This window comes from Procambarus clarkii, chromosome 4, assembly GCF_040958095.1.
Source record: "Procambarus clarkii isolate CNS0578487 chromosome 4, FALCON_Pclarkii_2.0, whole genome shotgun sequence".
Classification (NCBI taxonomy): Eukaryota; Metazoa; Arthropoda; class Malacostraca; order Decapoda; family Cambaridae; genus Procambarus; species Procambarus clarkii.
This window is the reverse complement of record NC_091153.1, coordinates 46,835,576-46,860,733: the sequence shown is the minus strand read 5'-3', so window position 1 is coordinate 46,860,733 and position 25,158 is coordinate 46,835,576. Positions and strand designations below refer to the sequence as shown.

The 25,158-nt window shown below is 45.0% G+C and overlaps 3 protein-coding genes across 10 annotated transcripts in view; 2 read left to right on the top strand and 1 right to left on the bottom strand.

Moving 5' to 3' along the window:
* The window catches only part of LOC138349569 (apolipoprotein D-like), a 47,376-nt gene extending 46,346 nt beyond the window's left edge, over positions 1 to 1,030 (top strand). For all 6 annotated transcript variants that reach the window (XM_069334598.1, XM_069334592.1, XM_069334587.1 and 3 more), the window contains one exon: positions 55 to 1,030. In XM_069334598.1, the coding sequence (XP_069190699.1) occupies positions 55 to 200 (146 nt within the window). In that variant the 3' untranslated portion in view covers positions 201 to 1,030. The remainder of the gene's footprint in view (positions 1 to 54) is intronic.
* LOC138370328 (uncharacterized) lies at positions 327 to 14,966 on the top strand. 3 transcript variants are annotated; one of them, XM_069334559.1, is made up of 3 exons: positions 327 to 460; positions 10,843 to 11,650; positions 12,253 to 14,966. In XM_069334559.1, exons 1-3 carry the CDS (start codon positions 400 to 402, stop codon positions 12,704 to 12,706), a joined length of 1,323 nt encoding a protein of 440 aa, XP_069190660.1. In that variant the 5' UTR covers positions 327 to 399; the 3' UTR covers positions 12,707 to 14,966. The 3 variants fall into 3 exon arrangements, with proteins under 3 accessions (XP_069190660.1, XP_069190663.1, XP_069190672.1); XM_069334562.1 differs by lacking the exon at positions 327 to 460 and adding an exon at positions 9,252 to 10,289; XM_069334571.1 differs by lacking the exon at positions 327 to 460 and adding an exon at positions 10,342 to 10,584.
* LOC138370326 (uncharacterized) lies at positions 12,869 to 25,056 on the bottom strand. The gene is made up of 13 exons (XM_069334553.1): positions 24,339 to 25,056; positions 23,900 to 23,998; positions 22,847 to 22,951; positions 22,494 to 22,567; positions 21,646 to 21,767; positions 19,732 to 19,924; positions 19,496 to 19,608; positions 18,151 to 18,281; positions 16,927 to 17,060; positions 16,499 to 16,655; positions 14,812 to 14,926; positions 14,465 to 14,566; positions 12,869 to 13,130 (listed from the first exon to the last, which is right to left on the bottom strand). Exons 2-13 carry the CDS (start codon positions 23,976 to 23,978, stop codon positions 13,115 to 13,117), a joined length of 1,341 nt encoding a protein of 446 aa, XP_069190654.1. The 5' UTR covers positions 23,979 to 23,998; positions 24,339 to 25,056; the 3' UTR covers positions 12,869 to 13,114.
* Between the last annotated feature and the right edge of the window lie 102 nt (positions 25,057 to 25,158).

Here is a 25,158-nt window from a genome sequence, read left to right as displayed (position 1 = left end):
TAAAAATGTTAGTAAATGTATTTTCCTGTAAGTAATTTTGTCATTGTTCTTCAGAGTTCTCGTGGATTCTCTCCCGGTACCCGACGGTACCCCAGAACTTCTTGAACCAGTTGAAGGAGTGGCTCAAGGCGGTGAACGTAGATTCCAGCCAATACATGCCCACCAAGCAGGAGTACTGGTGTCCCAGACGCCCCCTCTAGCTACTGTAGAAGGGCCGGCCGGCAGGAGTTCCTCCGGCAGGAGTTCCTCCGGCAGGTGTTCCTCCGGCAGGTGTTCCTCCGACAGGTGTTCCTCCGACAGGTGTTCCTCCGACAGGCAGCGTCTTGGGCAGAAGTGTACGTGTCGACAGTGCTGCCCCCAGGCATAGGGTGGCGGACTGGCCAACCCAGTCCCACAAAGATGCTCAACAGCTTTCGCCAAAGGGTCTTCAGGATGTTATCTTTATCTACTACGAACATAAGTAAACGTCAATGGTAAAATTTGTTTGAAAATTGTAGGCAACATTAGAATTTGTGAGGTAGAAATCTAGTAATAGTCCATTATTAATGGATTGTATTGTAGAATTTGAATCGAACATGATTTGGCCTTGATAACCCCGACTGTGTATCACAGGAATTCCTAATGACCCAAGACACTAAAATGGTAGTACGAGGCGCTTGACAACATCCAGGAGCACTACAGCTGACCTAAGGGCATTATTCCCTCCCCTCCCTTACATGTACATCTCTTTCACCCCCCGCCATACACATACTCCCTCACACACATTGTATCTCTCTAGATACGTATGTCATACACCAATGCGTGTATCCTCGTCTCATACAGATATCTCACCCCCCCCCCGCCCCACCTACTAAACAAATCATTACACAGCTCCCCCCCCCCCTCCCCCAACCCCTCTTCCACCCAATCACGTCCCCTCAGAGAACAAGTTTCCCGAATCATTATCATTATTCCCCACTCACAGTCCATTAAACTACATCTGAGGTGAATGGGTGCACAGTATTCAGTACAAACTAATATAACCATTAAATGCGTTTTTTACTATTCCTTTATCAATAGAATTCTTGGTGACTCGGATACTTTTGATATCGTTCGCCTTATGCGTTTTTGTTCTCGTATTGGCGTCCTTGGTGATATTTAGCGCCCTCTGATTATCCCGCGCATTTGATGGTGCTACATAGCCTTCCCGGCTTGGTGCCTTCTTTTGATAATTACTATTTCCTTGGGTATATAGATAATTTTGCAACAGGAACTGTTGAACAGTCAGATAATGTACAGGATAAAATGATTGTAATCATTTTAAACATGACCTTAAATTGTTTGGGTGAATTGTAACCCAATTTCTGTGTGTTTATTCAGTCATTGAATAAAACAATTCAATGATTGTCAAGTAGCATTGTTGGTTTAGGTATTCCTGCAGCAGAAACAATACTAAGAACACGGGCACTACTCCGCTGACCGACTGACTTGTGAAGCTGAAGAAGCCACCTCTATGGTAACTGAAGCCACCCAAGAGGTCCCATCAATATAGTGGTAGATTTTTTATCGAGTGATTTTTTGGTGGTCAAACTGCAGACCACAGGAAACCTCGCTAAGTAACGGGATTTACACCTCTCTTGTGTAGTGAATCCTCCTAGAAATCCTACTAGTAATCTCCTAGAAATCCTATTAGACATAATCCTAGAAATCGCCTAGAAATCAACTTCCCAGGATTTCTAGTAGAATTCCTAGGAATTCTAATAGGATTCCTAGGAATTCTAGCAGGATTCCTAGTATTTCTAGTAGGATTTATAGGACTTCAAGGATTTCTAATTGGATTCCTATGATTTCTAGTACGATTTCTAGGATTTATAGTAGAATTCCTAGGATTTGTAGTAGGATTTCTAGTAGGATTCCCAGGATTTCTTGTAGGATTCCTAGTTTTTCTAGTAGGATTCCCATGATTTCAAGTAGGATTCCTAGGATTTCTAGTGGGATTCCTAGAAGGATTCCTTGGATTTTTAGTAAGATTCCTAGGGTTTCTAGTAGGATTCCTAGTATTTCTAGGATTTCTAGTAGCATTTCTAATAGGATTTCTAGTTCTAGTAAGATTCCTAGGCTTTCTAGTAGGATTCCTAGGAATTCAAGTGGGGTTTCTAGAAGGATTCCTTAGAATTTAAGATTCCTAGGGTTTCTATTAGGATTCCTAGGATTCTAGTAGCATTTCTAATAGGATTCCTAGGATTTCTAGAATTCCTAGAATTTCTAGTAGGATTCCTAGGATTTCAAGTGGGATTCTTATTATGATTCCTTGGATTTCAAGTATGATTCCTAGTAGGATTCCTAATAGGATTCCTAGGATTTCTGGTAGGATTTCTAGTAGAATTCCTTGGATTTGTAATAAGTTTCCAAGGATTTTTAGTAGGGTTCCTATGATTTCTAGTAGGATTTCTAGGATTTATAGTGGGATTCCTTGGATTTCCAGTAGGATTCCTAGGATTTCCAACAGGATTTCTAGTAGTATCCTTATGATTTCTAGTAGGATTTCTTACAGCACTGTAAATCACTGTACAGACAGGTACCTTACAGCACCGTACAGGGGCCCTACAGCACCGTACATGGGCCCTACAGCACCGTACAGGGGCCCTACAGCACCGTACAGGGGCCCTACAGCACCGTACAGGGGCCCTACAGCACCGTACAGGGGCCCTACAGCACCGTACAGGTGCCCTATAGCACCGTACAGGGGCCCTACAGCACCGTACATGGGCCCTACAGCACCGTACAGGGGCCCTACAGCACCGTACAGGGGCCCTACAGCGCCGTACAGGGGCCCTACAGCGCCGTACAGGGGCCCTACAGCGCCGTACAGGGGCCCTACAGCGCCGTACAGGGGCCCTACAGCGCCGTACAGGGGCCCCATAGCACCGTACAGGGGCCCCAAAGCACCGTACAGGGGCCCTACAGCACCGTACATTACCTTACAGCACCGTACAGGGGCCCTACAGCGCCGTACAGGGGCCCTACAGCGCCGTACAGGGGCCCTACAGCGCCGTACAGGGGCCCTACAGCGCCGTACAGGGGCCCTACAGCGCCGTACAGGGGCCCTACAGCGCCGTACAGGGGCCCTACAGCGCCGTACAGGGGCCCTACAGCACCGTACAGGGGCCTTACAGCACCGTACAGGGGCCTTACAGCACCGTACAGGGGCCCTACAGCAACGTACAGGGGCCCTACAGCGCCGTAAAGGGGCCCTACAGCGCCGTAAAGGGGCCCTACAGCGCCGTACAGTGGCCCTACAGCGCCGCACAGGGGCCCTACAGCGCCGTACAGGGGCCCTACAGCGCCCTACAGGGGCCCTACAGCGCCGTACAGGGGCCCTACAGCGCCGTACAGGGGCCCTACAGCGCCGTACAGGGGCCCCAAAGCACCGTACAGGGGCCCCAAAGCACCGTACAGGGGCCCTACAGCACCGTACATTACCTTACAGCACCGTACAGGGGCCCTACAGCACCGTACATTACTTTACAGCACCGTACAGGGGCCCTACAGCACCGTACAGGGGCCCTACAGCACCGTACATTACTTTACAGCACCGTACAGGGGCCCTACAGCACCGTACAGGGGCCCTACAGCACCGTACATTACCTTACAGCACCGTACAGGGGCCCTACAGCACCGTACATTACCTTACAGCACTGTACAGGTACCCTACAGCACCGTACAGGGGCCCTACAGCACCATACAGGGGCCCTACAGCACCGTACAGGGGCCTTACAGCACCGTACAGGGGCCTTACAGCACCGGACAGGGGCCCTACAGCACCGTACATTACCTTAGAGCACCGTACATTACCTTACAGCACCGTACAGGGGCCCTACAGCACCGTACAGGGGCCCTACAGCACCGTACAGGGGCCCTACAGCACCGTACAGGGGCCTTACAGCACCGTACATTACCTTACAGCACCGTACATTACCTTACAGCACCGTAGAGGGGCCCTACAGCACCGGACAGGGGCCTTACAGCACCGTACAGGGGCCCTACAGCACCGTACATTACCTTACAGCACCGTACAGGGGCCCTACAGCACCGTACAGGGGCCTTACAGCACCGTGCAGGGGGACCTACAGCGCCGTACAGGGGCCCTACAGCACCGTACATTACCTTACAGCACCGTACAGGGGCCCTACAGCACCGTACAGGGGCCCTACAGCACCGTACAGGGGCCCTACAGCACCGTACTGGGGCCTTACAGCACCGTACAGGGGCCCTACAGCACCGTACAGGGGCCCTACAGCACCGTACAGGGGCCCTACAGCACCGTACAGGGGTCTTACAGCACCGTACAGGGGCCCTACAGCACCGTACATTACCTTACAGCACCGTACAGGGGCCCTACAGCACCATACAGGGGCCCTACAGCGCCGTACAGGGGCCCTACAGCACCGTACAGGGGCCTTACAGCACCGTACATTACCTTACAGCACCGTACAGGGGCCCTACAGCACCGTACAGGAGCCCTACAGCACCGTACAGGGGCCCTACAGCACCGTACAGGGGCCTTACAGCACCGTACAGGGGCCTTACAGCACCGTACAGGGCCCCAACAGCACCGTACATTACCTTACAGCACCGTACAGGGGCCCTACACCACCGTACAGGGGCCCTACAGCACCGTACAGGGGCCCTACAGCGCCGTACAGGGGCCCTACAGCACCGTACAGGGGCCTTACAGCACCGTACATTACCTTACAGCACCGTACAGGGGCCCTACAGCACCGTACAGGGGCCCTACAGCACCGTACAGGGGCCCTACAGCACCGTACAGGGGCCTTACAGCACCGTACAGGGGCCTTACAGCACCGTACAGGGGCCCTACAGCACCGTACATTACCGTACAGGGGCCCTACAGCACCGTACAGGGGCCCTACAGCGCCGTACAGGGGCCCTACAGCACCGTACATTACCTTACAGCACCGTACAGGGGCCCTACAGCACCGTACAGGGGCCCTACACCGCCGTACATTACCTTACAGCACCGTACAGGGGCCCTACAGCACCGTACATTACGTTACAGCACCGTACAGGGGCCTTACAGCACAATACATTACCTTACAGCACCGTACAGGGGCCTTACAGCACCGTACATTACCTTACAGCGCCGTACATTACCTTACAGCACCGTACATTACCTTACAGCACCGTACAGGGGCGCTACAGCACCGTACATTACCTTACAGCACCGTACAGGGGCCTTACAGCACCGTACAGGGGCCCTACAGCGCCCTACAGGGGCCTTACAGCACCGTACCGGGGCCCTACAGCACCGTACATTATCTTACAGCACCGTACAGGGGCCCTACTGCACCGTACATTACCTTACAGCACCGTACAGGGGCCTTACAGCACCGTACAGGGGCCTTACAGCACCGTACAGGGGCCTTACAGCACCGTACAGGGGCCTTACAGCACCGTACAGGGGCCCTACAGCACCGTACAGGGGCCCTACAGCACCGTACAGGGGCCTTACAGCACCGTACATTATCTTACAACACCGTACAGGGGCCTTACAGCACCGTACATTACCTTACAGCACCATACAGGGGCCCTACAGCACCGTACAGGGGCCTTACAGCACCGTACATTACCTTACAGCACCGTACAGGGGCTTTACAGCACCGTACATTACCTTACAGCACCGTACAGGGGCCTTACAGCACCGTACAGGGGCCCTACAGCACCGTACATTACCTTACAGCACCGTACATTACTTTGCAGCACCGTACAGGGGCCCTACAGCGCCGTACAGGGGCCCTACAGCACCGGACAGGGGCCCTACAGCACCGTACATTACCTTACAGCGCCGTACAGGGGCCATACAGCACCGTACAGAGGCCTTACAGCACCGTACAGGGGCCCTACAGCACCGTACAGGGGCCCTGCAGCGCCGTACAGGGGCCCTGCAGCGCCGTACAGGGGCCCTACAGCGCCGTACAGGGGCCCTACAGCGCCGTACAGGGGCCCTACAGCGCCGTACAGGGGCCCTACAGCACCGTACATTACCTTACAGCGCCGTACAGGGGCCCTACAGCACCGTACAGGGGCCCTACAGCACCGTACAGGGGCCCGACAGCGCCGTACAGGGGCCCGACAGCGCCGTACAGGGGCCCTACAGCACCGTACAGGGGCCCTACAGCACCGTGCATTACCTTACAGCGCCGTACAGGGGCCCTACAGCGCCGTACAGGGGCCCTACAGCACCGTACATTACCTTACAGCGCCGTACAGGGGCCCTACAGCGCCTTACATTACCTTACAGCGCCGTACAGGGGCCCTACAGCGCCGTACAGGGGCCCTACAGCACCGTACATTACCTTACAGCGCCGTACAGGGGCCCTACAGCACCGTACAGGGGCCCTACAGCACCGTACAGGGGCCCTACAGCACCGTACAGGGGCCCTACAGCGCCGTACATTACCTTACAGCGCCGTACAGGGGCCCTACAGCGCCGTACAGGGGCCCTACAGCGCCGTACAGGGGCCCTACAGCGCCGTACAGGGGCCCTACAGCGCCGTACAGGGGCCCTACAGCGCCGTACAGGGGCCCTACAGCGCCGTACAGGGGCCTTACAGCACCGTACATTACCTTACAGCACCGTACAGGGGCCCTACAGCGCCTTACAGGGGCCTTACAGCACCGTACATTACCTTACAGCACTGTACATTACCTTACAGCACCGTACAGGGGCTCTACAGCACCGTACATTACCTTACAGCACCGTACAGGGGCCCTACAGCATCGTACAGGGGCCCTACAGCAACGTACAGGGGCCTTACAGCACCGTACATTACCTTACAGCACCGTACAGGGGCCCTACAGCGCCTTACAGGGGCCTTACAGCACCGTACAGGGGCCCTACAGCACCGTACATTACCTTACAGCACCGTACAGGGGCCCTACAGCACCGTACAGGGGCCCTACAGCACCGTACAGGTGCCTTACAGCACCGTACAGGGGCCCTACAGCGCCGTACAGGGGCCTTACAGCACCGTACAGGTGCCCTACAGCGCCGTACAGGGGCCCTACAGCGCCGTACATTACCTTACAGCACCGTACAGGGGCCCTACAGCGCCTTACAGGGGCCTTACAGCACCGTACATTACCTTACAGCACCGTACATTACCTTACAGCACCGTACATTACCTTACAGCACCGTACAGGGGCCCTACAGCACCGTACATTACCTTACAGCACCGTACAGGGGCCCTACAGCACCGTACATTACCTTACAGCACCGTACAGGGGCCCTACAGCACCGTACAGGGGCCCTACAGCACCGTACAGGGGCCCTACAGCGCCGTACAGGGGCCCTACAGCGCCGTACAGGGGCCCTACAGCGCCGTACAGGGGCCCTACAGCGCCGTACAGGGGCCCTACAGCACTGTACAGGGGCCCTACAGCGCCGTACATTACCTCACAGCACCGTACAGGGGCCTTACAGCACCGTACAGGGGCCCTACAGCACCCTACAGGGGCCCTACAGCACCGTACAGGGGCCCTACAGCCCTACAGGGGCCCTACAGCGCCGTACAGGGGCCCTACAGCGCCGTACATTACCTTACAGCACCGTACAGGGGCTCTACAGCACCGTACAGGGGCCCTACAGCGCCGTACATTACCTTACAGCACCGTACAGGGGCCCTACAGCGCCGTACAGGGGCCCTACAGCGCCGTGCAGGGGCCGTACAGCACCGTACATTACCTTACAGCGCCCTACAGGAGCCCTACAGGGGCCCTACAGCGCCCTACAGGGGCCCTACAGCACCGTACAGGGGCCCTTCAGCACCGTACAAGGGCCCTACAGCACCGTACATTACCTTACAGCACCGTACAGGTACCCTACAGCACCGTACAGGTGCCCTACAGCACCCTACAGGGGCCCTACAGCACCGTACATTACCTTACAGCACCGTACAGGGGCCCTACAGCACCGTACAGGGGCCCTACAGCACCCTACAGGGGCCCTACAGCACCGTACAGGTGCCCTACAGCACCGTACAGGTGCCCTACAGCACCGTACAGGTACCCTACAGCACCGTACAGGTACCTTACAGCACCGTACAGGTACCTTACAGCACCGTACAGGTACCTTACAGCACCGTACAGGTACCTTACAGCACCGTACAGGTACCTTACAGCACCGTACAGGTACCTTACAGCACCGTACAGGTACCTTACAATACTGTACAGCACTGTACAATACCGTACGGTGCTGTACATAGGGTTTGGGGTGCTGCTCGGACAAAGTGTCTCAGACTACATTATTTTCTAAGTGTTGGAGCTGGGCGTCCTGTGCCCCGCTTGCTATTCAGTGGTTAAAACCCTTTTGAAAATGTTTGGCCCAATGGACTACTTAGGTCTAAGGCTTATTAATTCGGGCCCTCTGATTATCCCGCACATTTGATGGTGCTACATAGCCTTCCCGGTTTGGTGCCTTCTATTGATAATTACTTATTTATTAATACGGGATACATAGCCTTTCCGGTTTGGTGCCTTCTATTGATAATTACTTATAAATACGGAAGGATTGACATCTACGCGTACTATGAGCCTCTGTCGGAGCTGTCAGGCCGCATCGTTACACGGGCCGGAGGTTTCTTGTTTTTTGATACGAAAGAATACATTATTTACGTCATTTGCACGTCTTGGCGGCGGCACCGGGAGGGTGCACACACCTACGTGATCGTCCAGTCACTTCGACCCTGACATACTTCTTCTCCACCACCGTTTACTTCCTCCTTGGGTGATCCTTCTGCACCGCTCTATGTAACTCACATCTATCGCAGGGATACTGGACGTACCTGATTGTATGGGAAATCTGTCCAACGAACATGTCAAACGACATGAAATTTCCGTCCGAGTATATACCGGTGGCTCCAAGTCCTCCAGAGGCCATGGTTATGCTGCCATCTACCGGAAGGTGACTCAAGACACGTCGGCTGCCGGATGAAGCCGATATAGAGTGGCAGAGTTGTGTGATACTGAGACACATGAAGAGATGTGTCGCATTTATTGATCTGTAAAGGACCCTGTAGGCCATAAAGTACTTTCATCCAAGCTTAACCTGGTCTGCAGCATGTATAAATCTCATTGTTTATGCTGGGCAGAGGGTCGCAGAGGACGACCCTCGCTAAGGGACCGTTGCTGCGTCAGAGCTCGACCAGGACGGAGCGAGGGGGGGGGGGGGACTATTAGGAGGAAACGCCAAGCCATTGCGACTATATAGCACTGGAAAGGGATCAGGATAACGATTAGGGATGGGACGGAGGGAAGGAATGATGCCCAACCACTTGGACGGTCGGGGATTGAACGCCGACCTGCACGAAGCAAGACCGACGCCGTACCGTCCATCCCAAATGGTTGGGCCAGGACAGAGCGAAACATCGTTGTTTCATCTGATGTGTGGGTTGGTCATCATTTTTACCACGTTGGATCTAAATCCCCCTTGATTATTTCACCCCAAATAACTCTCGATCTAATTTCCAATATTCTCTTATTGTAGATGTTTGGTGGGCATCATTAAGCCTCATGCCGCCGCCCTTTACATGGAAATACAATAAAAACGTAATCGTTTCAATAGATAATAATGTAAATAAAATGTAATATTTCGGGAAAAATCGACTTGTTAAGCAAGTGCAACCCCTGATACTTACAATTATACATTGTGCCTAGTTATTCGTATGCTGCTTATTATTATCATCATTGTGAAGTTGTGATATTGGTTTATTTCTGGATAAATTCCATTGAGGTTATACGGTTCGTAGGGTGAGGAGTAAGGGCGGGCCTCCCTCCATTGTTTTCATGACGTCCAACCATATTTAATTATCGGGGCCACCACTACCACCACCACTACTACCACCTCGACCCCCACCACCCCCACCATCACTACTACCCTCACCACCACTACCACCACCACCACACAGTGCTCACTATGAAACAAAGGTGACCCTTGCACCGGTGTCGGGGCTGGCGGCCCCTGGCAACACCTGTTCCACTTTTATCCAACTATGGTCGCGCGACGCCGGGAGCGGCCCCTCTCCCAGGACTATACTCACTGTACTGCTCATAGCTGTAGTGCTCCCTGCTATACTGAGCCTTTCTATACTCTTACTCTTTGCTATATATATATTGATGATGTTGCCAGGTGAAAATTGTAATACTGTGCGTCTTACTTGATAATTGGAGTTGTGCAGTGCCAGTTTCACCTGATACCGCAGCCAGTGGCACTTACCACCACGCTACTTCAAGTAAGTGGACTTAAGTCGCATACAATGGAGATTAAAAATCATTTTGCATTTCGGAAACTTGGCAGTACAGTATATAAATTTTGAACCCCCCTCATGCCCCTGCTGTGAGTGGTGGTGGATGTGTAGTACATGTTTGGGACCTTTATAACTGTTGATAGGGCAGTAAGGTAGTGCGACAGCCTCCTCAGGTTAACATAGGCCAAAGGCCAATTATCAAGCAAGATGAACATTAGTTCAATAGAAAAATCAACATAATTGCCCGAAACGCTGCACGTACTAGTGGCTTCACAAGAATGTAATTACTATGCTATGTATCCTCACAATCCCAATGAACCTTCTTGTATATATATAAATAAATAAATTGATATCGATTTTATTCTGTAGTCTCATAGTATTCCATTTAAATATAATATTCAGTATTGTAGATGTTTTATGATGAAATGTTTGTGGATGGGTGTTTTATCATGTGCTAAAACATATTTACATAATGCTCTGCTACACGTTCTATGTTAATATGTGCTTTATTTTATGTATTTTTTGTTCTAACTTTCAGTGGCTGATAGTGATGCTGAAGAAGCAGTGATGCCGGAGAGTCTGCTGAAGAGAGAACATGTGCTGGCAGCCCTGACGGCTGATAGAGGACACACTGCTCACCTCAAGTCATGGTCAATGCGACAGTTCACTGAAGCAGGAGAAAACGCGACTGCGTTTGTGGCTTGTGTTATAGTTGAATTTTCCCAAAATGGCAAAATAGAAAAGACTAACTATATAGCCAAATTAAATCCACTTAGAGGAGAAACTTGGAGTGATTTCATGCATATGGCATTTCATAAGGAAAGTAAATTGTACCAGGAAATTGAGCCCATGTTGACGATGCTGTTGGAAAAGAGAGGACTTGATGCACTTAGAATTCCTCGATGTCTTTTCTCTAGCTTGGAGCCGGACCAAGAAGTAATAATTCTTGATGATCTAAGAGGCCAAGGCTTTCGAAAGTATGATCGTAGAAAGACAATGGACATAGCACACGCGACAGTAGTCTTGCAAGAGATGGCAAGATTTCATGCAGCCTCCATGTTGCAAGTTACACAGATTCCAGATTTTGAGGTCAAATATGATTTCCTATGCAAACACTGGTGCAATTACAAAGCCGATGCTGGGGACACTTATCGTGTGGTTATGAGTGATAATCTGGAGAACGTAAGAGTTTTGTTACAAACGGAGGAGGGCTATGAGAGAGCGGCGGATTGGGTAGAGAGACTTAAACCTCAAGTCCTCAGTATGTTTGAGGAGCAAACTGCCACAACTGCATCTTTTACTGTTATATGTCACCTTGACTTGGTCAACAATAATTTACTATTTAGGTAAGAGACAATTTCTTACACTTTGTAAAATAATGTATTGTTTTTTTGTTTGGATGCATAAGTATTCACAAAACATTATCCATAAAGTATAGTATAGAAAATGGCTATTATTTCTCTTAAACTTGGCTTTAAGTTGCCGAAGACAGGTTAGGGAGGATGTCTTGAAGATACCTGAAGGGCAGCAGCAGCAGGTTGTGGAACAATGTCACTGCTCTAGATAAGCAATTAGCAGCCTTCAAGTACAGTACAGGGATCTTCAAATAACTTGTCTTACTTAAGGTGTCTTGGACAAGCAATGTTTGAGGAGAATAAGGGCCAATCTGTATCTTTTGAGGTGTAAGCAATTAGAAAATAGTTGCAAGAAAAACAGAAATGTGTTATGTATGGAATAATGCATTGAATTATTCTGTTGTGCAATGTGTCAAGAGTAAAATAATATAAAAACATGAGAATATATACACTACTTCTCAAGTGTGTATAGATTGTTACAGGGGTATAATTATATATATACAGTAATTTCAGCAATTTACTTGACAAGAGTTTGGAAAAAAAATGGTTTGTTCCCATAAACTGGAAACATTAATTCTGTATTATACCGGCAGGTACAATGAGCGAGGCGAGCCTATAGATGTACGGATTTTGGACTTCCAAATGTGTTACATTGCGTCCCTAGCCACTGACCTGGCAGAGTTCTTCTATACTTGCCTCGGCGCCAGTGACAGAAAAACCCACCTAGATTGTTTGCTGAGCACCTATTATGCCTCGTTCAGCGAGGTGCTGGAAGCGAGTGGCACAGCTATGCCTTTTACCTACAAGGAACTACATGAAGAATACAAATGCAAGTTTCTCTTTGGAGTGCTTGCAGCCATATGGAAATTGCCATTCATCATCGCAGAAGGTGATGAGATCCCAGACATGGACAACTATGTTGATCAAGAAGCCTTCTGCCAAACTCAGCAGAGAAACATGCTGACAATGCTCAAGAAATACAAGAATTTTCACCTTCGTTTTCTGTCGATATTTGATGAAGTCTGTGACCTAACAGGACAGGTGTGAATATTTTTGTAATATACCAATATGTGCCCATATTTTTTCCCCCTACACTTTTAAGGGGGGGGGGGGGAAGGGGGGTGAGACCTGTATAATTTTAGTTGGAGAGAGAGTACAATCAGAATTGTTAGGTGGTAGTTCTCTTTTTGTGTTCAATGAGATCGAGAATCATTTTTTCTTTACTTTTATTTGCCATTTTAAATTTGACAAGGCTTTAAATGCTGCCTTGTATCTAGCAATACACTTTGTTGCAGAAACTTGAGATGGGCAGCAGGCAAATCTTGCTAGGACTTGTCATGTGGTGATAAGTTTCTCAGACATTTTAGAAGTTAAAATCTTCAGTGGGCAGTTTATTAGAAGCACAATGCATCTTGTATTTGACAAGACTCATCATCTGTATCCTGTCAATATACTTCAGATGTCTTGATCTCTATGAAAAGTAGAGAGGGAAATTTATAATGTAATAACAAAGGAATCACAATGGTGTGATATATGTATGAAAATCATTTTGAGGCAATGGAAGTGATTCATGCCTGCATGCTGGTGAGCCCCAGACATGTGCCCTAACCGACTGCCATGATGGTACAAAAGCATACCAAACAGGAACTATTGAATTCACTGGAAGGTTTTTGGGTTTGCAGTTGACTCGATCACACACTGCCTATGGTAATGGTGTTCATCATACTCTTACGCCATTCGGATCGAATTTCTTTGTCATCCACGTGTAGTGGGCGTGAACAAAAATTTTCTTTGTGATCCGAATGGCATAAGAGTATGATGAACACCATTACCATAGGCAGTGTGTGGTCGAGTCAACTGCAAACCCAAAAACCTTCCAGTGAATTCAATAGTTCCTGTTTGGTCTGCTTTTGTACCATCATGGCAGAGTCGGTTAGTGCACGTGTCTGGGGCTCACCAGCATGCATCATTCCATTGCCTCAAAATGATTTTCATCATATAAAATGGAAGAAAAGAATATATAACTGTATAGTATATATTAAAACTACACTATATTAAATATTAGTCTATTCCTTTCATGTACATTATGCCTCAGACCAAGTCCATTCCATCCAGTGCTGGACCCCAAAGACGCATTTCATCAGTTTTAACATCCTGTTCATTCTAAACAGGAATTCTCTCAAAAATAAATTACGTATTAGCATACTGTGTTTTTAAGCATTGGTTAGGCTAGGTGTTCAGGTTCTGTTGGCAATTATTTGTACTACTGGTACATGGTTAAAGCATTTACAGCATTGTGGTTCGAACAAAAGTCATCAGCGAAATACTTGTCCGAGAAGTGTCCGAACGTCTTCAGTCGAGTCGTGTGTTAGCAGTTTTTCATTCATAAACACGGGGGTTTGGCAGATGTATGGGAATGGACTTTGGCCCTTGTTTAGGAGGCAGCCTGTCCTGAAACAACGGCCAAAGACATTCCATGCAGCCGCCAAACCCGCTGTTTATGAATGGAAACCGTTTACACACAACTGATGACGTTCAGACAATTCTCAAATAAGTGCTTCGCTGATGACTTTTGTTTAAACCACAATGCTGTAAATGCTTTAACCATGTACCAGTAGTACAAATAATTGCCAACAGAATCTGAACACCTAGCCTAACCAATGCTTAAAAATACAGTATGCTAATACGTAATTTATATTCGAGAGAATTCCTGTTTAGAATGAACAGGATGTTAAAACTGATGAATGCGTCTTTGGGGTCCAGCACTGGATGGAATGGACTTGGTCTGAGGATGGGTTGACATACCCTGTAAGAGCTAGCACGAGCTCTGGCCAATGTTGAGGTAGGCAATAACGCCGACAACTTGCAAGAAGGTCAGCACCAGGATTCCTTTCCACTTCCATAAAACTGGCAGAAAAAAAATAATTATAAAGGAATAACAGCTTAATAACTTTTTTCTTTGCCAATTAAAGAAGATTTTATGGAAGATCTGACATTTTAGACAAATTAATATTTTTTGTAACATAACTAGGTAACTAAGTGAAACCAGCTCCATCAAATTTGGCTAGGACAGTCTTATAATAATAGTAATAACTGACATTAAACAACAGAATAACATGGTAGTGTGAAATTGTCTACCCAGACACACTCACCTGATCACAAACACTCGACTGTAGTTGTACACAAAGTCGCACTCCAGCAGACGCTTTAGTCCTGCAACTACAAGTCTCGTCCTGAAGTCTGTGTCCACACTGCTCACCTCCAGTGCTGTTGAAGCAAGAATAAAAATAAATAAACCTGTCCATTACTTTGTGATTTCATAACCATTCTACTTGATACACACACCTTCACCTGACTCATGCTTCTGCACACACACCCCCCCCAACCACTTGGACTGGTATAGACCGACTGCCTCATTTCTTGCACATCAACATGCAATCCCAAACTGTTCAAGTGGTCAAGCACCATCCTTTACTCCATTCTCTTATGCAAAGGATGATACAGTCCTTGTTTGACACTATGACTTTCATGAGAGTAGACAATATAGAAGACCCTACAATCTCATGTAAATCATGTCTTCCAATGACAGACATTTATGATTAAGATAACTTTCAGCTCCTGCACTGGGGAAGACATGAAATTATAATGGAAACCACAAAATAGCCAAATAACACTATACAACAACAAAAAATATAAAGGATCTGGGAGTAATTAAAGTAGACAATAAAGTAGCTATCATGACTACAATTAAAACAGGTTGGAAAACGAGCACCTTTCAGCAGACACCAGTGCTCTCTAGGGCTGAGAATTGTTGCATAATAATAACCCCATTCAAAGCTAGAGAAATTGCTGAATGTACAAAGATTCTTTACTGTTAGATTCCACTCTATAACATCACACAAGACCAGGAGGCATGGCAGCATGTGCTAAACAGCCCCCCACTGAAAGACACAGGTGCAATAGGTACACACACAACTATCAACAAGAAGAGCCCAACACTTTTCAACACACACTGCACATAACTCGCTGGCTTCTCATGGTACTCAAAAGAATTTGATGAACACCCCAAAGGATATATGATCAACCAGGCCAGATGGCTGCCACATCCAACAGCCAGGTTGACCAGGAGACCTGGTTAGAACTGGGCCGCTGGAACGTTAATTCTTGGAATCGCCACAAGGTACCCTAAATCTTAGTCCTCATATACCTTCCAAGCGCTATATAGTCATAATTGCTTTGTGCTTCTTGTAATTACCTAATGTAATTACCTAATGTTGTTTCTTCACCAAACTCATCCTTCAAACAATGTTCTTATGGTGGACACCTGGCCCAACCTCATGGACAACCAGAAGTTGGTAACCACAACACGAGGCATTCACTCTTTAACAGCCTCATTCCGACAGCTGTGCAATTCTCGAACACATCACTCCAGCATTCATTCATTCCTTGGCTGACTTGCATTTGTAAAATGTTCTCTCAACATGCAGACATGTATGAATCAAGTCAACAAACCATATGAAGGCTCCGGCACACAGCTGACCCCTGATTCATCCCATACACAACAAATTTAACAACAAACCAGTTTTATTCCTAATGAAACACTAATATCATAAAATTATAAATTTCTACAGTCAAGCTTCAGAAGAGCTGATGTTAAAATAACAGTGTTTAAATATGGACATCACTACCCTTGTTAATGCCTAGTCTTAACTTGAAAAGATAAAGCAACCAAAGAGATGGAGCAATAAACTGAAGATGATTGAGGGAAGGCATTGGGAATATAGATACTATACAGATTAAATAAAATATACTGTATATATACTGAATACCAAAACATACCTGCCTCATCTTCCAATAATGTGTGAAATAGGTCTAATACTGCTGGGGATAATAGCAGTACCACTTTCACTTTGGAGGAGGTCGACATTGCCTGCAGCAGCCACTGGCTCGGGTCGGCTATCATTTCCGTGCCATTTCCTTCCAAGACATCATATACCTGTTATATTAATAAAATTATTAACCAAAGACAATACTAGTAGTAATATAAACACCATCTTCAATTGCAAGTAGGCCACGTGAAGATCATCTACTGTGATGATCTATGCCTAATCACTTTTCTTCCTATTAATGAGCAACATCATACAAGTATTTAACTTTTCTTATAAAATTTGGTGTGGTATTATGACTTTTTGCTGCTAGGATAATTAATGTTGCACTCTACATAGCTTTTAAGCTTCCAGTTACTTGTAACATTTAAGTTCCTTCACCTGACACTGGAGACGTGCTCTCAGCTGTGTAACGAAGTCTGAACCATCGTGTGTGGAAGGTGTCGAGTCCCTGGCTCGTAACACAAGCACTTGTGGCTTATGCTCTGCCCCACCTCTCACAACTCCTCCAATACCTGTCGGGAAATGATATGGCATTCGTATAGAATTTACATTCATATATCTTTTACTATCATAACAAAAGTTCAATAAAATAAATAACTATTTTTTTTAGTTTTAAACACTATTAGAATACATAGTAAGATGCTAAATACTGTACCTATATCTAGAAAATAGACAGTGTCTAAAGTAGGAAGTAGGAAGCTTGGGTTAGCTTGCCCAACACTCCACGATTACACATGGGGAAATGCGCCACTCAGAATTAACTCTCCACTACCACCTTTTAAAACCATCAGCATCTATCTTGAGGTTATCTAGAGATGATTTGGGGGCTAAGCATCCCCACGGTCCGGTCCTCGACCATGCCTCCTTTTTGTTACAACCCCCAGGAAGCAGCCCATAGCAGCTGTCTAACTGCTCTTCAATAATAACAGGCTAATAACTACCATTTACACCACTTCCTACTGGATGAGTAACAAAGACACTAGAAAATATTTGCCAAGCCAAGAAGCCTATATAGCACTGTGCATTTTATAGAATATTCAAGTTCCTAGATATCAATCGAGTTGCCAAAACAAGAGCATAAAGATACAAGATGAGTGATGTCAAAGGAATTGGATCCACACAAAATGTTATCCAAGGACATAAAACTTTAAGGAACAGTGAGAAAGCAAAATATCTGATCAACCTGAAAATCTCAACATTTTGCAAGGAGGTGATCGACTGTTAGCAGAACAGTACAGTTCTTTATACTGCTGGATTGAGGCGAGGTGCATCATAGGCAAATTAAAATTATATCGCCACAAATATAAATTGTTTACTTTGAAGATCAATGGGGTCCAGCACCAAAATCCATTATGTGTTTCGAATCTTAAACATACAAGGTGTTGTGTCTGACACTGTGGTATATGACAGCAGCAGGCCCACCATGGTGCATTCAACACTACTATACACCAGCAGTGCTGCCAGTGTGTTGTGTCTATCTCCAGAGATAAATATGAGTTTCAACACCCGCCATTATACACCAGAAATGTAAATGGTAAATGGCCACTTCAAACCTGGCCAAATATCCTTATAAACTATTAGAGAAGCATTTTCCACACTCACCTACAGAAGCAGAATGCCAGCATCGTCTCTTGTAAACAACAGAGGTGACACCCGCCATCACCACTGCTGCCACCACAACCACCACCGTCACCAGCGGCATCACCACCACCATTCCCTCCAGTGCGTTCTCACTGCAACAGTTGTTTCACTTCAATAATATGTCAACAGTTTACCAAGTTTAGTGCAATTACAATTATATATTGATTTCTTACCTCAACAGCCACATGAGCAGAAACCACAGCAGAAATTAACTGTATTTTCATTGCCAAGATACAACATCCAGTATAACAAATCCATTACAGAACTGGAATTTGTGTACTAATGTGTGTGTGTATTGGAACTTATTGATTTACACTCTGGTTACACTTTTAGTGTATGTGTACAGGACAAAACTGTGTTTTTTGTTTGATTTGCAAGGCTTGAATTATTGCTATGATTCTGACTCTGAAATTGGAGGCAATAGTTGGTAAAACTGCACTATTTCAGTATTATTTCTAACGATGACCACAATGACACCAAATTTGAATCATTGCTATATTTCTCAACTTGACATTTTTAATACCTTATGTGTATTTTGTTTCCATGCTTTTCATTCAATTGGACACTGTCGTATCACCTCTCATTCTTAGCCTCTCGAGAGTGTAACCTGAATGCTCTCATCTTCTTAAAGAAGAGTCCCGATGCTGGGAAAAATCTTAAGACATCCTTGTCTAGATGATTTATCTCCATTCTATAAATAGTGGCCAAAAGTGCAAACTACAAAAGCAAATGCTTTCCAGATCAATGGAAATTTGTAATATGAAAGTCTGTATTTCTATTTATATTGCTATACATTATTTGCAAAACTACATGAAATAAAAACATTGCATTTACTTTACTGTATTATGTAGACTCGGATAGCTAGAGAATAAACTAACATGTACCTTACATAACATGTAAATAATAACATGCTACTATTTAACATGTCATTCATTGAGCTAATTTTGAGTTCTAATTTTTTTTCCCAAGCTAAAACTTGATATATTTGATGAGTAAATGTTCCAGGACAGACCCCTGGAACATAGTGGGTCTGTCCTGGAACAATGGACCCCTGGAACACAGTGTAGTGGGATACACTACACATTTCTAGTGTAACCCACAGTTACAGATATATATGTTCAACCCTGGGTTATATCTGTAAAATGGTTGGACATTCAAATTTGGATACTTGGTCTAACTATACAGCCTTCCACACATGAGCTTGTGTGACCGACACTTCTACACACTGGTATTATTTGACAGATCTAAGCACCATTTTTGGAGGTAGCAGCGTGACACTGGCTGTTAGATCTGCACCTTCACTCACCGTATTGGATGAGCAAGTTCAGTTGGGTTGATGATACTTGGATGACATCCATTCGGAGCTTGAATAAGATTCACTCCAGCCAGCAGCGTGCAATTATAGCCATTGGGGCGGAGCTGCCATACGAGAAATGAACACCTTAGATAAATTCACTCTTGCAAAGGTGAAAGTTTCAGAATGAATAATGACATTTTAGAGGATAAGTGTGAACTAAAGACACATGTTCAGGCAGTACTCACATGAAAGTAGTAACATTTGTTAGCAAGGAACTGCTCTTGAAGCTCCAAAAATGTGCTGTTCCCAATATCTGTCTTAATCGTCTCTTTACACTGCTGAAGATTGAATTCATCTTCAGAGCGGCACTGTAGTATAGTCACATCCCAAGATCGTACTCGGGAGTCTGATCTCAGAGCAAGTTTCAAACCTGTGACACTGAAAGTTAATTATTACATCAGTTTTAGTTCAAGAATATTCCTGTAATCATAATAAGAAAAAGGTTTTAATTGTAGAAATATGCACAGACACAACTTGTATAATACATTTAAATTTGCATTGTTCTAAATCACTGTTAAATGAAAGGGACTGCTCCTTAATGTAAGCTGGTTGAACAGAGCTCATATTGATTAAGTTATAATTAATTCTTCTTCTATACCCAAAGTAAATATACTGTAATGGGATTATTTACATTTATTTGCACTTATTATTAATAAGTTTACACACCTGTAATTTATGAACTAATATTCTTTCCAGAGTATGCTAACCCCCCTAATGTCCTAGAGTATTGTGACCGTCAATGTCCAAGTGTGTATTGTAACAGCTAATGTCCTAGAGTATTGTGACCATCAATGTCCTAGAGTATTGTGTCCGTCAATGTCCAAGTGTGTACTGTAACAGCTAATGTCCTAGAGTATTGTGACCATCAATGTCCTAGAGTATTGTGACCGTCAATGTCCAAGTGTGTATTGTAACAGCTAATGTCCTAGAGTATTGTGACCGTCAATGTCCAAGTATGAATTGTAACAGCTAGTGTCCTAGAGTATTGTGACCATCAATGTCCTAGTGTGTATTGTAACAGCTAATGTCCTAGAGTATTGTGACCGTCAATGTCCAAGTGTGTATTGTAACAGCTAATGTCCTAGAGTATTGTGACCGTCAATGTCCAAGTGTGAATTGTAACAGCTAATGTCCTAGAGTATTGTGACCGTCAATGTCCAAGTGTGTATTGTAACAGCTAATGTCCTAGAGTATTGTGACCATCAATGTCCTAGTGTGTATTGTAACAGCTAATGTCCTAGAGTATTGTGACCATCAATGTCCAAGTGTGAATTGTAACAGCTAGTGTCCTAGAGTATTGTGACCATCAATGTCCAAGTGTGTATTGTAGCAGCTAATGTCCAAGTGCACAACGTAACCCATAATGTCCTAGTGTGAATCTTAATCATTATCCTAGTGTGTACAAGTGTCCAAGTGTATATCAGGTGCTTCAACATGTCAAACTGACTTTTAATAAACTCAAAGAAGATATTTAATTCTTACTAACAAATATACAGTACTCGAATGAGCTGTAAAGAGGCCTGGTCTGGGAATTACCTGCAAGGGATGGGCTTGCTTCTCCAGCATCTTAATTAGCCTACCTATACACAACTTTCTGCTAATTTTATTCAACGGGTATTGATAAACCTTATAAAAATATAAGTTATCTTCTTGGTAGACTCCCATTTTCTTTTGCCAGACTTTGTGGCAAAATCAGGTCGGCAACTATGAATCTTATCGTTAAGCAATGGTTAAACTTTCATCACACTCGGGTAAAGTTCAGGCCTAAAAAGACTCATACGCGTAAATTTCCTTAGAATTGTTGCCACAGAATGCCAGCATAACCTAACTACTTTAATTAGTAAAGATAAAAAATTAAAATATTAAGACTACTCAATAGATCACTCGACAGAGCTACTGCATCCTCACACACAAGAGATCCACGATTTCCAAATCAATCATAAAGCAAATCTAAATGAACCATTCAGTTTCCTATTATCAGTTAATGATGCAGTAATGCAAAATATGACAAAAATATAGGGAATACAATGCTACATTTCTAAATTTCAAACAAGCATACCAACTGCTCAAGGTGAGATTGGAACCAGTGCAACACTTACTCAAATAAATCGAAGAAGACTTCTACCGAGATGTGGTCATCGTGTCCCAGGACCTGCTTGGACAAGGTGTGTCTGACCTCCAGCACCTGACACCCTGCTACTGCACACAAGAAACCCGAGACCTGAAATACAACAGCAACCAAGTAATAAAAATCAGGAGGAAAGACAAACAGAACACTCACATATCCACACATCCTCACCAACCCAACTCCAAACCCCATACACAAATCAGGATGGAACACAGTGAATGGAAACTATCTTTCTGTGGTACAGTAATTAGAAAAAGACCACTAGTTAATATAATACCAAACCTACACAGAGAAATCACATTAACGTAATGTATCAAAGAACAAATCCACAGGAGCCTTGATGAGGGTTCGAACCTATGCACCAAGTGTTCCCAGATGCGCCGTAGTCAACTGTCCCACGACACGGTCAAGTGTCGTGTCGTGGTACAGTTGACTAGAGTGCGTCTGAGAACACTCGGTGCAGAGGTTCGAACATTGATCAAGGCTCCTGTGGATTTGTACTAAAGCAAACTTCGGAGGTACATATAAATAGGATAAGATCAGAAGCATACTCTATGCTGACAAGTCAGATTGTCATTCAGGATGGTAAATAAGGAGGCCTTCAGACCACTGTACACCACCTACACGAGTCCACGCCTACAGTGGACCCCACCTCAAAAAGCACACAAGAAAAATTATGAAGTTACAGAGGTTTCCACCATGATTTTGCCCAGAATTACATAAATGGGGGTATAAAGAATGATAGAGCTAACATTACTAGAAAATAGGAGAGTGACAGAGGAGACATGATAGACATAATTAAGATGGATTACAGACTACCTCCTTCAATTTGAATGTTCCAACTTCTTTATTATCTTTGCAGCTCAAAAGTCTTGCCTTCCATGTCTTGTTTTCTGAAATATAAAACATGTCTAATTATACACTTATTTAAATGATGATAATGCTGTTATTAATACTAGAAATTAAACTAAAAAATATATACATATTAATGATAACAGTAATAATAATATCTAGTAAAACATTTCCCACTTAATGAGTCAAGCAAGTAATATAAAACACAATTTTAGCTTGCTAAATGCAGTACTGGACTAGAATTTTACCATACTGCATGCTTTCTTTGCAAGGGCATTATTGTTGTTGGTTTGACCATAGAAGCAAGACACATAACAGACCTAAGGAACATCTCGGCTCCTCCAGTAGGTGCAACCTGTACCAGAAGCCAGAGGTGAAGGTACTGTTGTTCTCTGTGATGCTGATCTCCTTCACGCAAGACTTCCCTGAAACACAGATACTGGTGTTCCAAATGGCATCAAATTACGGCCCTAATACCAGCCGCTTCTCAGGAATTGACAGTCATAAAATATGAAGACGTTAACCCCTAAAAGAATCTGAGAAACCTAGGCTCCAAACTTTCTTAGCGTCAAGATGTCAAATATTGGAATATTGAGACAATGTTAACATATGAAGGTTCTAAGGTGGCTTCCAGTTGACAACACAATATGCCATATAAAGAAAACAAATATTAACTAATGCACCCATAGTTTTATTACCAGGCACTAAAAAAATATATATTTATCTCATGATCCTGTTGTCAGGAAGTGTGGAAACAAGATCGGCATCCTTGTGGCACTCAACAGGAAGTTCACACAATATTAGAATTTTATAATTTTTACTGTAGCTTCTTATCTGATCCAGTACTCGGCACAGGAAGATTCAATATCAACAGTCTTGATATTGAGCTGTAAGATTTTATATTATGAAATAAAATCAAGCAAAAATCGTTAAAAATTGAAGCCCGAGATGGAAACAAACACTTAATTTAGCTCGCTGTCTACCACAGTGGCTTTGGTCCCGGCCTCCCACCACAGTAACTTCTGACCCGGCCTCCCACCACAGTGACTTCTGACCCGGCCTCCCACCACAGTGACTTCTGACCCGGCCTCCCACCACAGTGACTTGACCCGGCCTCCCACCACAGTGACTTCTGACCCGGCCTCCCACCACAGTGACTTCTGACCCGGCCTCCCACCACAGTAACTTCTGACCCGGCCTCCCACCACAGTGGCTTCTGACCCTGCTCCCCAAGGTCTATAATGTGTCTCAGGAATGTATCTCTCTCTCCTGAACATCTGGTTTACTCCTCTCTAAACACGTTCCTCCGCTTTTCAAAAAAACAAAATTCATCGAGCAATACCCACCATACATAATACATGTACAGTACTTACGTTTCTTGGGCTGCTGAGTAACACTAGATGCATCGAGAGCCCACAAGAGTGAGAGGTACAGCAGCCACCTTGCTGACATTGAGCAAATTTCCAAAGTGTCTGAGGGAAAATTAAGCAATGTATCACACTGAGAAGCCAAATTGCAGCTACTTGTTCTATCTCAAAATTTTAATATTTGAAGGCCTATTTGTTGAATTTAATTACCACAAAACAAAGTGTAGCATATTATGCTGCTTTGGATGGAATTCTATGGAAGCTATCTTATTTCATTAAGCACTTGGATAATTCTAGTCATATTCCTCAAAAATATACATACAGTATATACATATATATATTTTCCACCATGTTAATGTCTTTGGAGTAATGAGATATTATTGAGCCAACATATTTATCAACAGTGAAATTATTTGTATCATATAAATCATTCTCATTATCTTACCTAATGTGTGGAGCGAGGGAGCACGAGTGCTGCTTGGAGAGCAGCTGAAGCGGCACTGAGATAATGTGTGACGCACCACCAAATAAGGACTTGGCACTACGTCATTTGGATGACATATTTAAATTTATAGTGTATACTTCCAGGAGTGTGTGTAATAATGTTTGTATGCATTGTAACACTGGAGGGAAATGTTGCCATTGTAACATTTGCCACAAACACTGCAGCTACCACTGTAACCTTTATGATAACAAAGTACTGTTGTTATTGTACAACTATGGTAACACTCACTGTAATGGTTGCTTTAACTTTTATGTAACTCTTTAGACTGCAATAATTGCACTGATATAACCCCAAATAACTGGAAGAGTCTGCCCTTGCAGCAGAAAATGCTCATCCAGTTAACAGGGGGGAGGAGGGGGAGAAATGACCAAGATGTTAAAAATATCTTTACAATTCTTACAAACCAGATGGAAGATAAGGTTACTTATAAACAATTTAAGATCCAACTCTCAGAATTAATTAAGGGAAAATATATAAAATATCAGGAGAATAATTTACAGTAACTTGACTCACTGATGCAAATTAATCAATCTCTAAGCTAGTGACATGCTATCCTTAAGAGGCATCGTAATAGACTACTAATTGTACAGGGAACTCAGACAATTACCTTTATCAACTGCTTCCTCAGCCCAGTCAATTTTGTAGGCTCCATGGTAGACCACCCCGCCCTCCCATCCCCTCTCAAGATCCAACCCATTCTCCTGTTCAGATAGTTTTCGTAACAATGTGCACCGTAGTACAAAGATTGCCATTCTAAGCA

Excerpts from the sequence above, each read along its gene's own strand:
- LOC138370326 (XM_069334553.1), bottom strand. The coding sequence starts at position 23,978 with ATGTCAGCAAGGTGGCTGCTGTACCTCTCACTCTTGTGGGCTCTCGAT. Across the intron at positions 19,925-21,645 it reads GTCTTCTTCGATTTATTTGA|TGTCACAGGTTTGAAACTTG; the intron begins GTAAGTGTTGCA and ends ATTAACTTTCAG. Across the intron at positions 14,567-14,811 it reads AGTCGAGTGTTTGTGATCAG|TTTTATGGAAGTGGAAAGGA; the intron begins GTGAGTGTGTCT and ends TTTTTCTGCCAG.
- LOC138370328 (XM_069334559.1), top strand. The coding sequence starts at position 400 with ATGCTCAACAGCTTTCGCCAAAGGGTCTTCAGGATGTTATCTTTATCT. Across the intron at positions 461-10,842 it reads TTTATCTACTACGAACATAA|TGGCTGATAGTGATGCTGAA; the intron begins GTAAACGTCAAT and ends TCTAACTTTCAG. Across the intron at positions 11,651-12,252 it reads AACAATAATTTACTATTTAG|GTACAATGAGCGAGGCGAGC; the intron begins GTAAGAGACAAT and ends TTATACCGGCAG.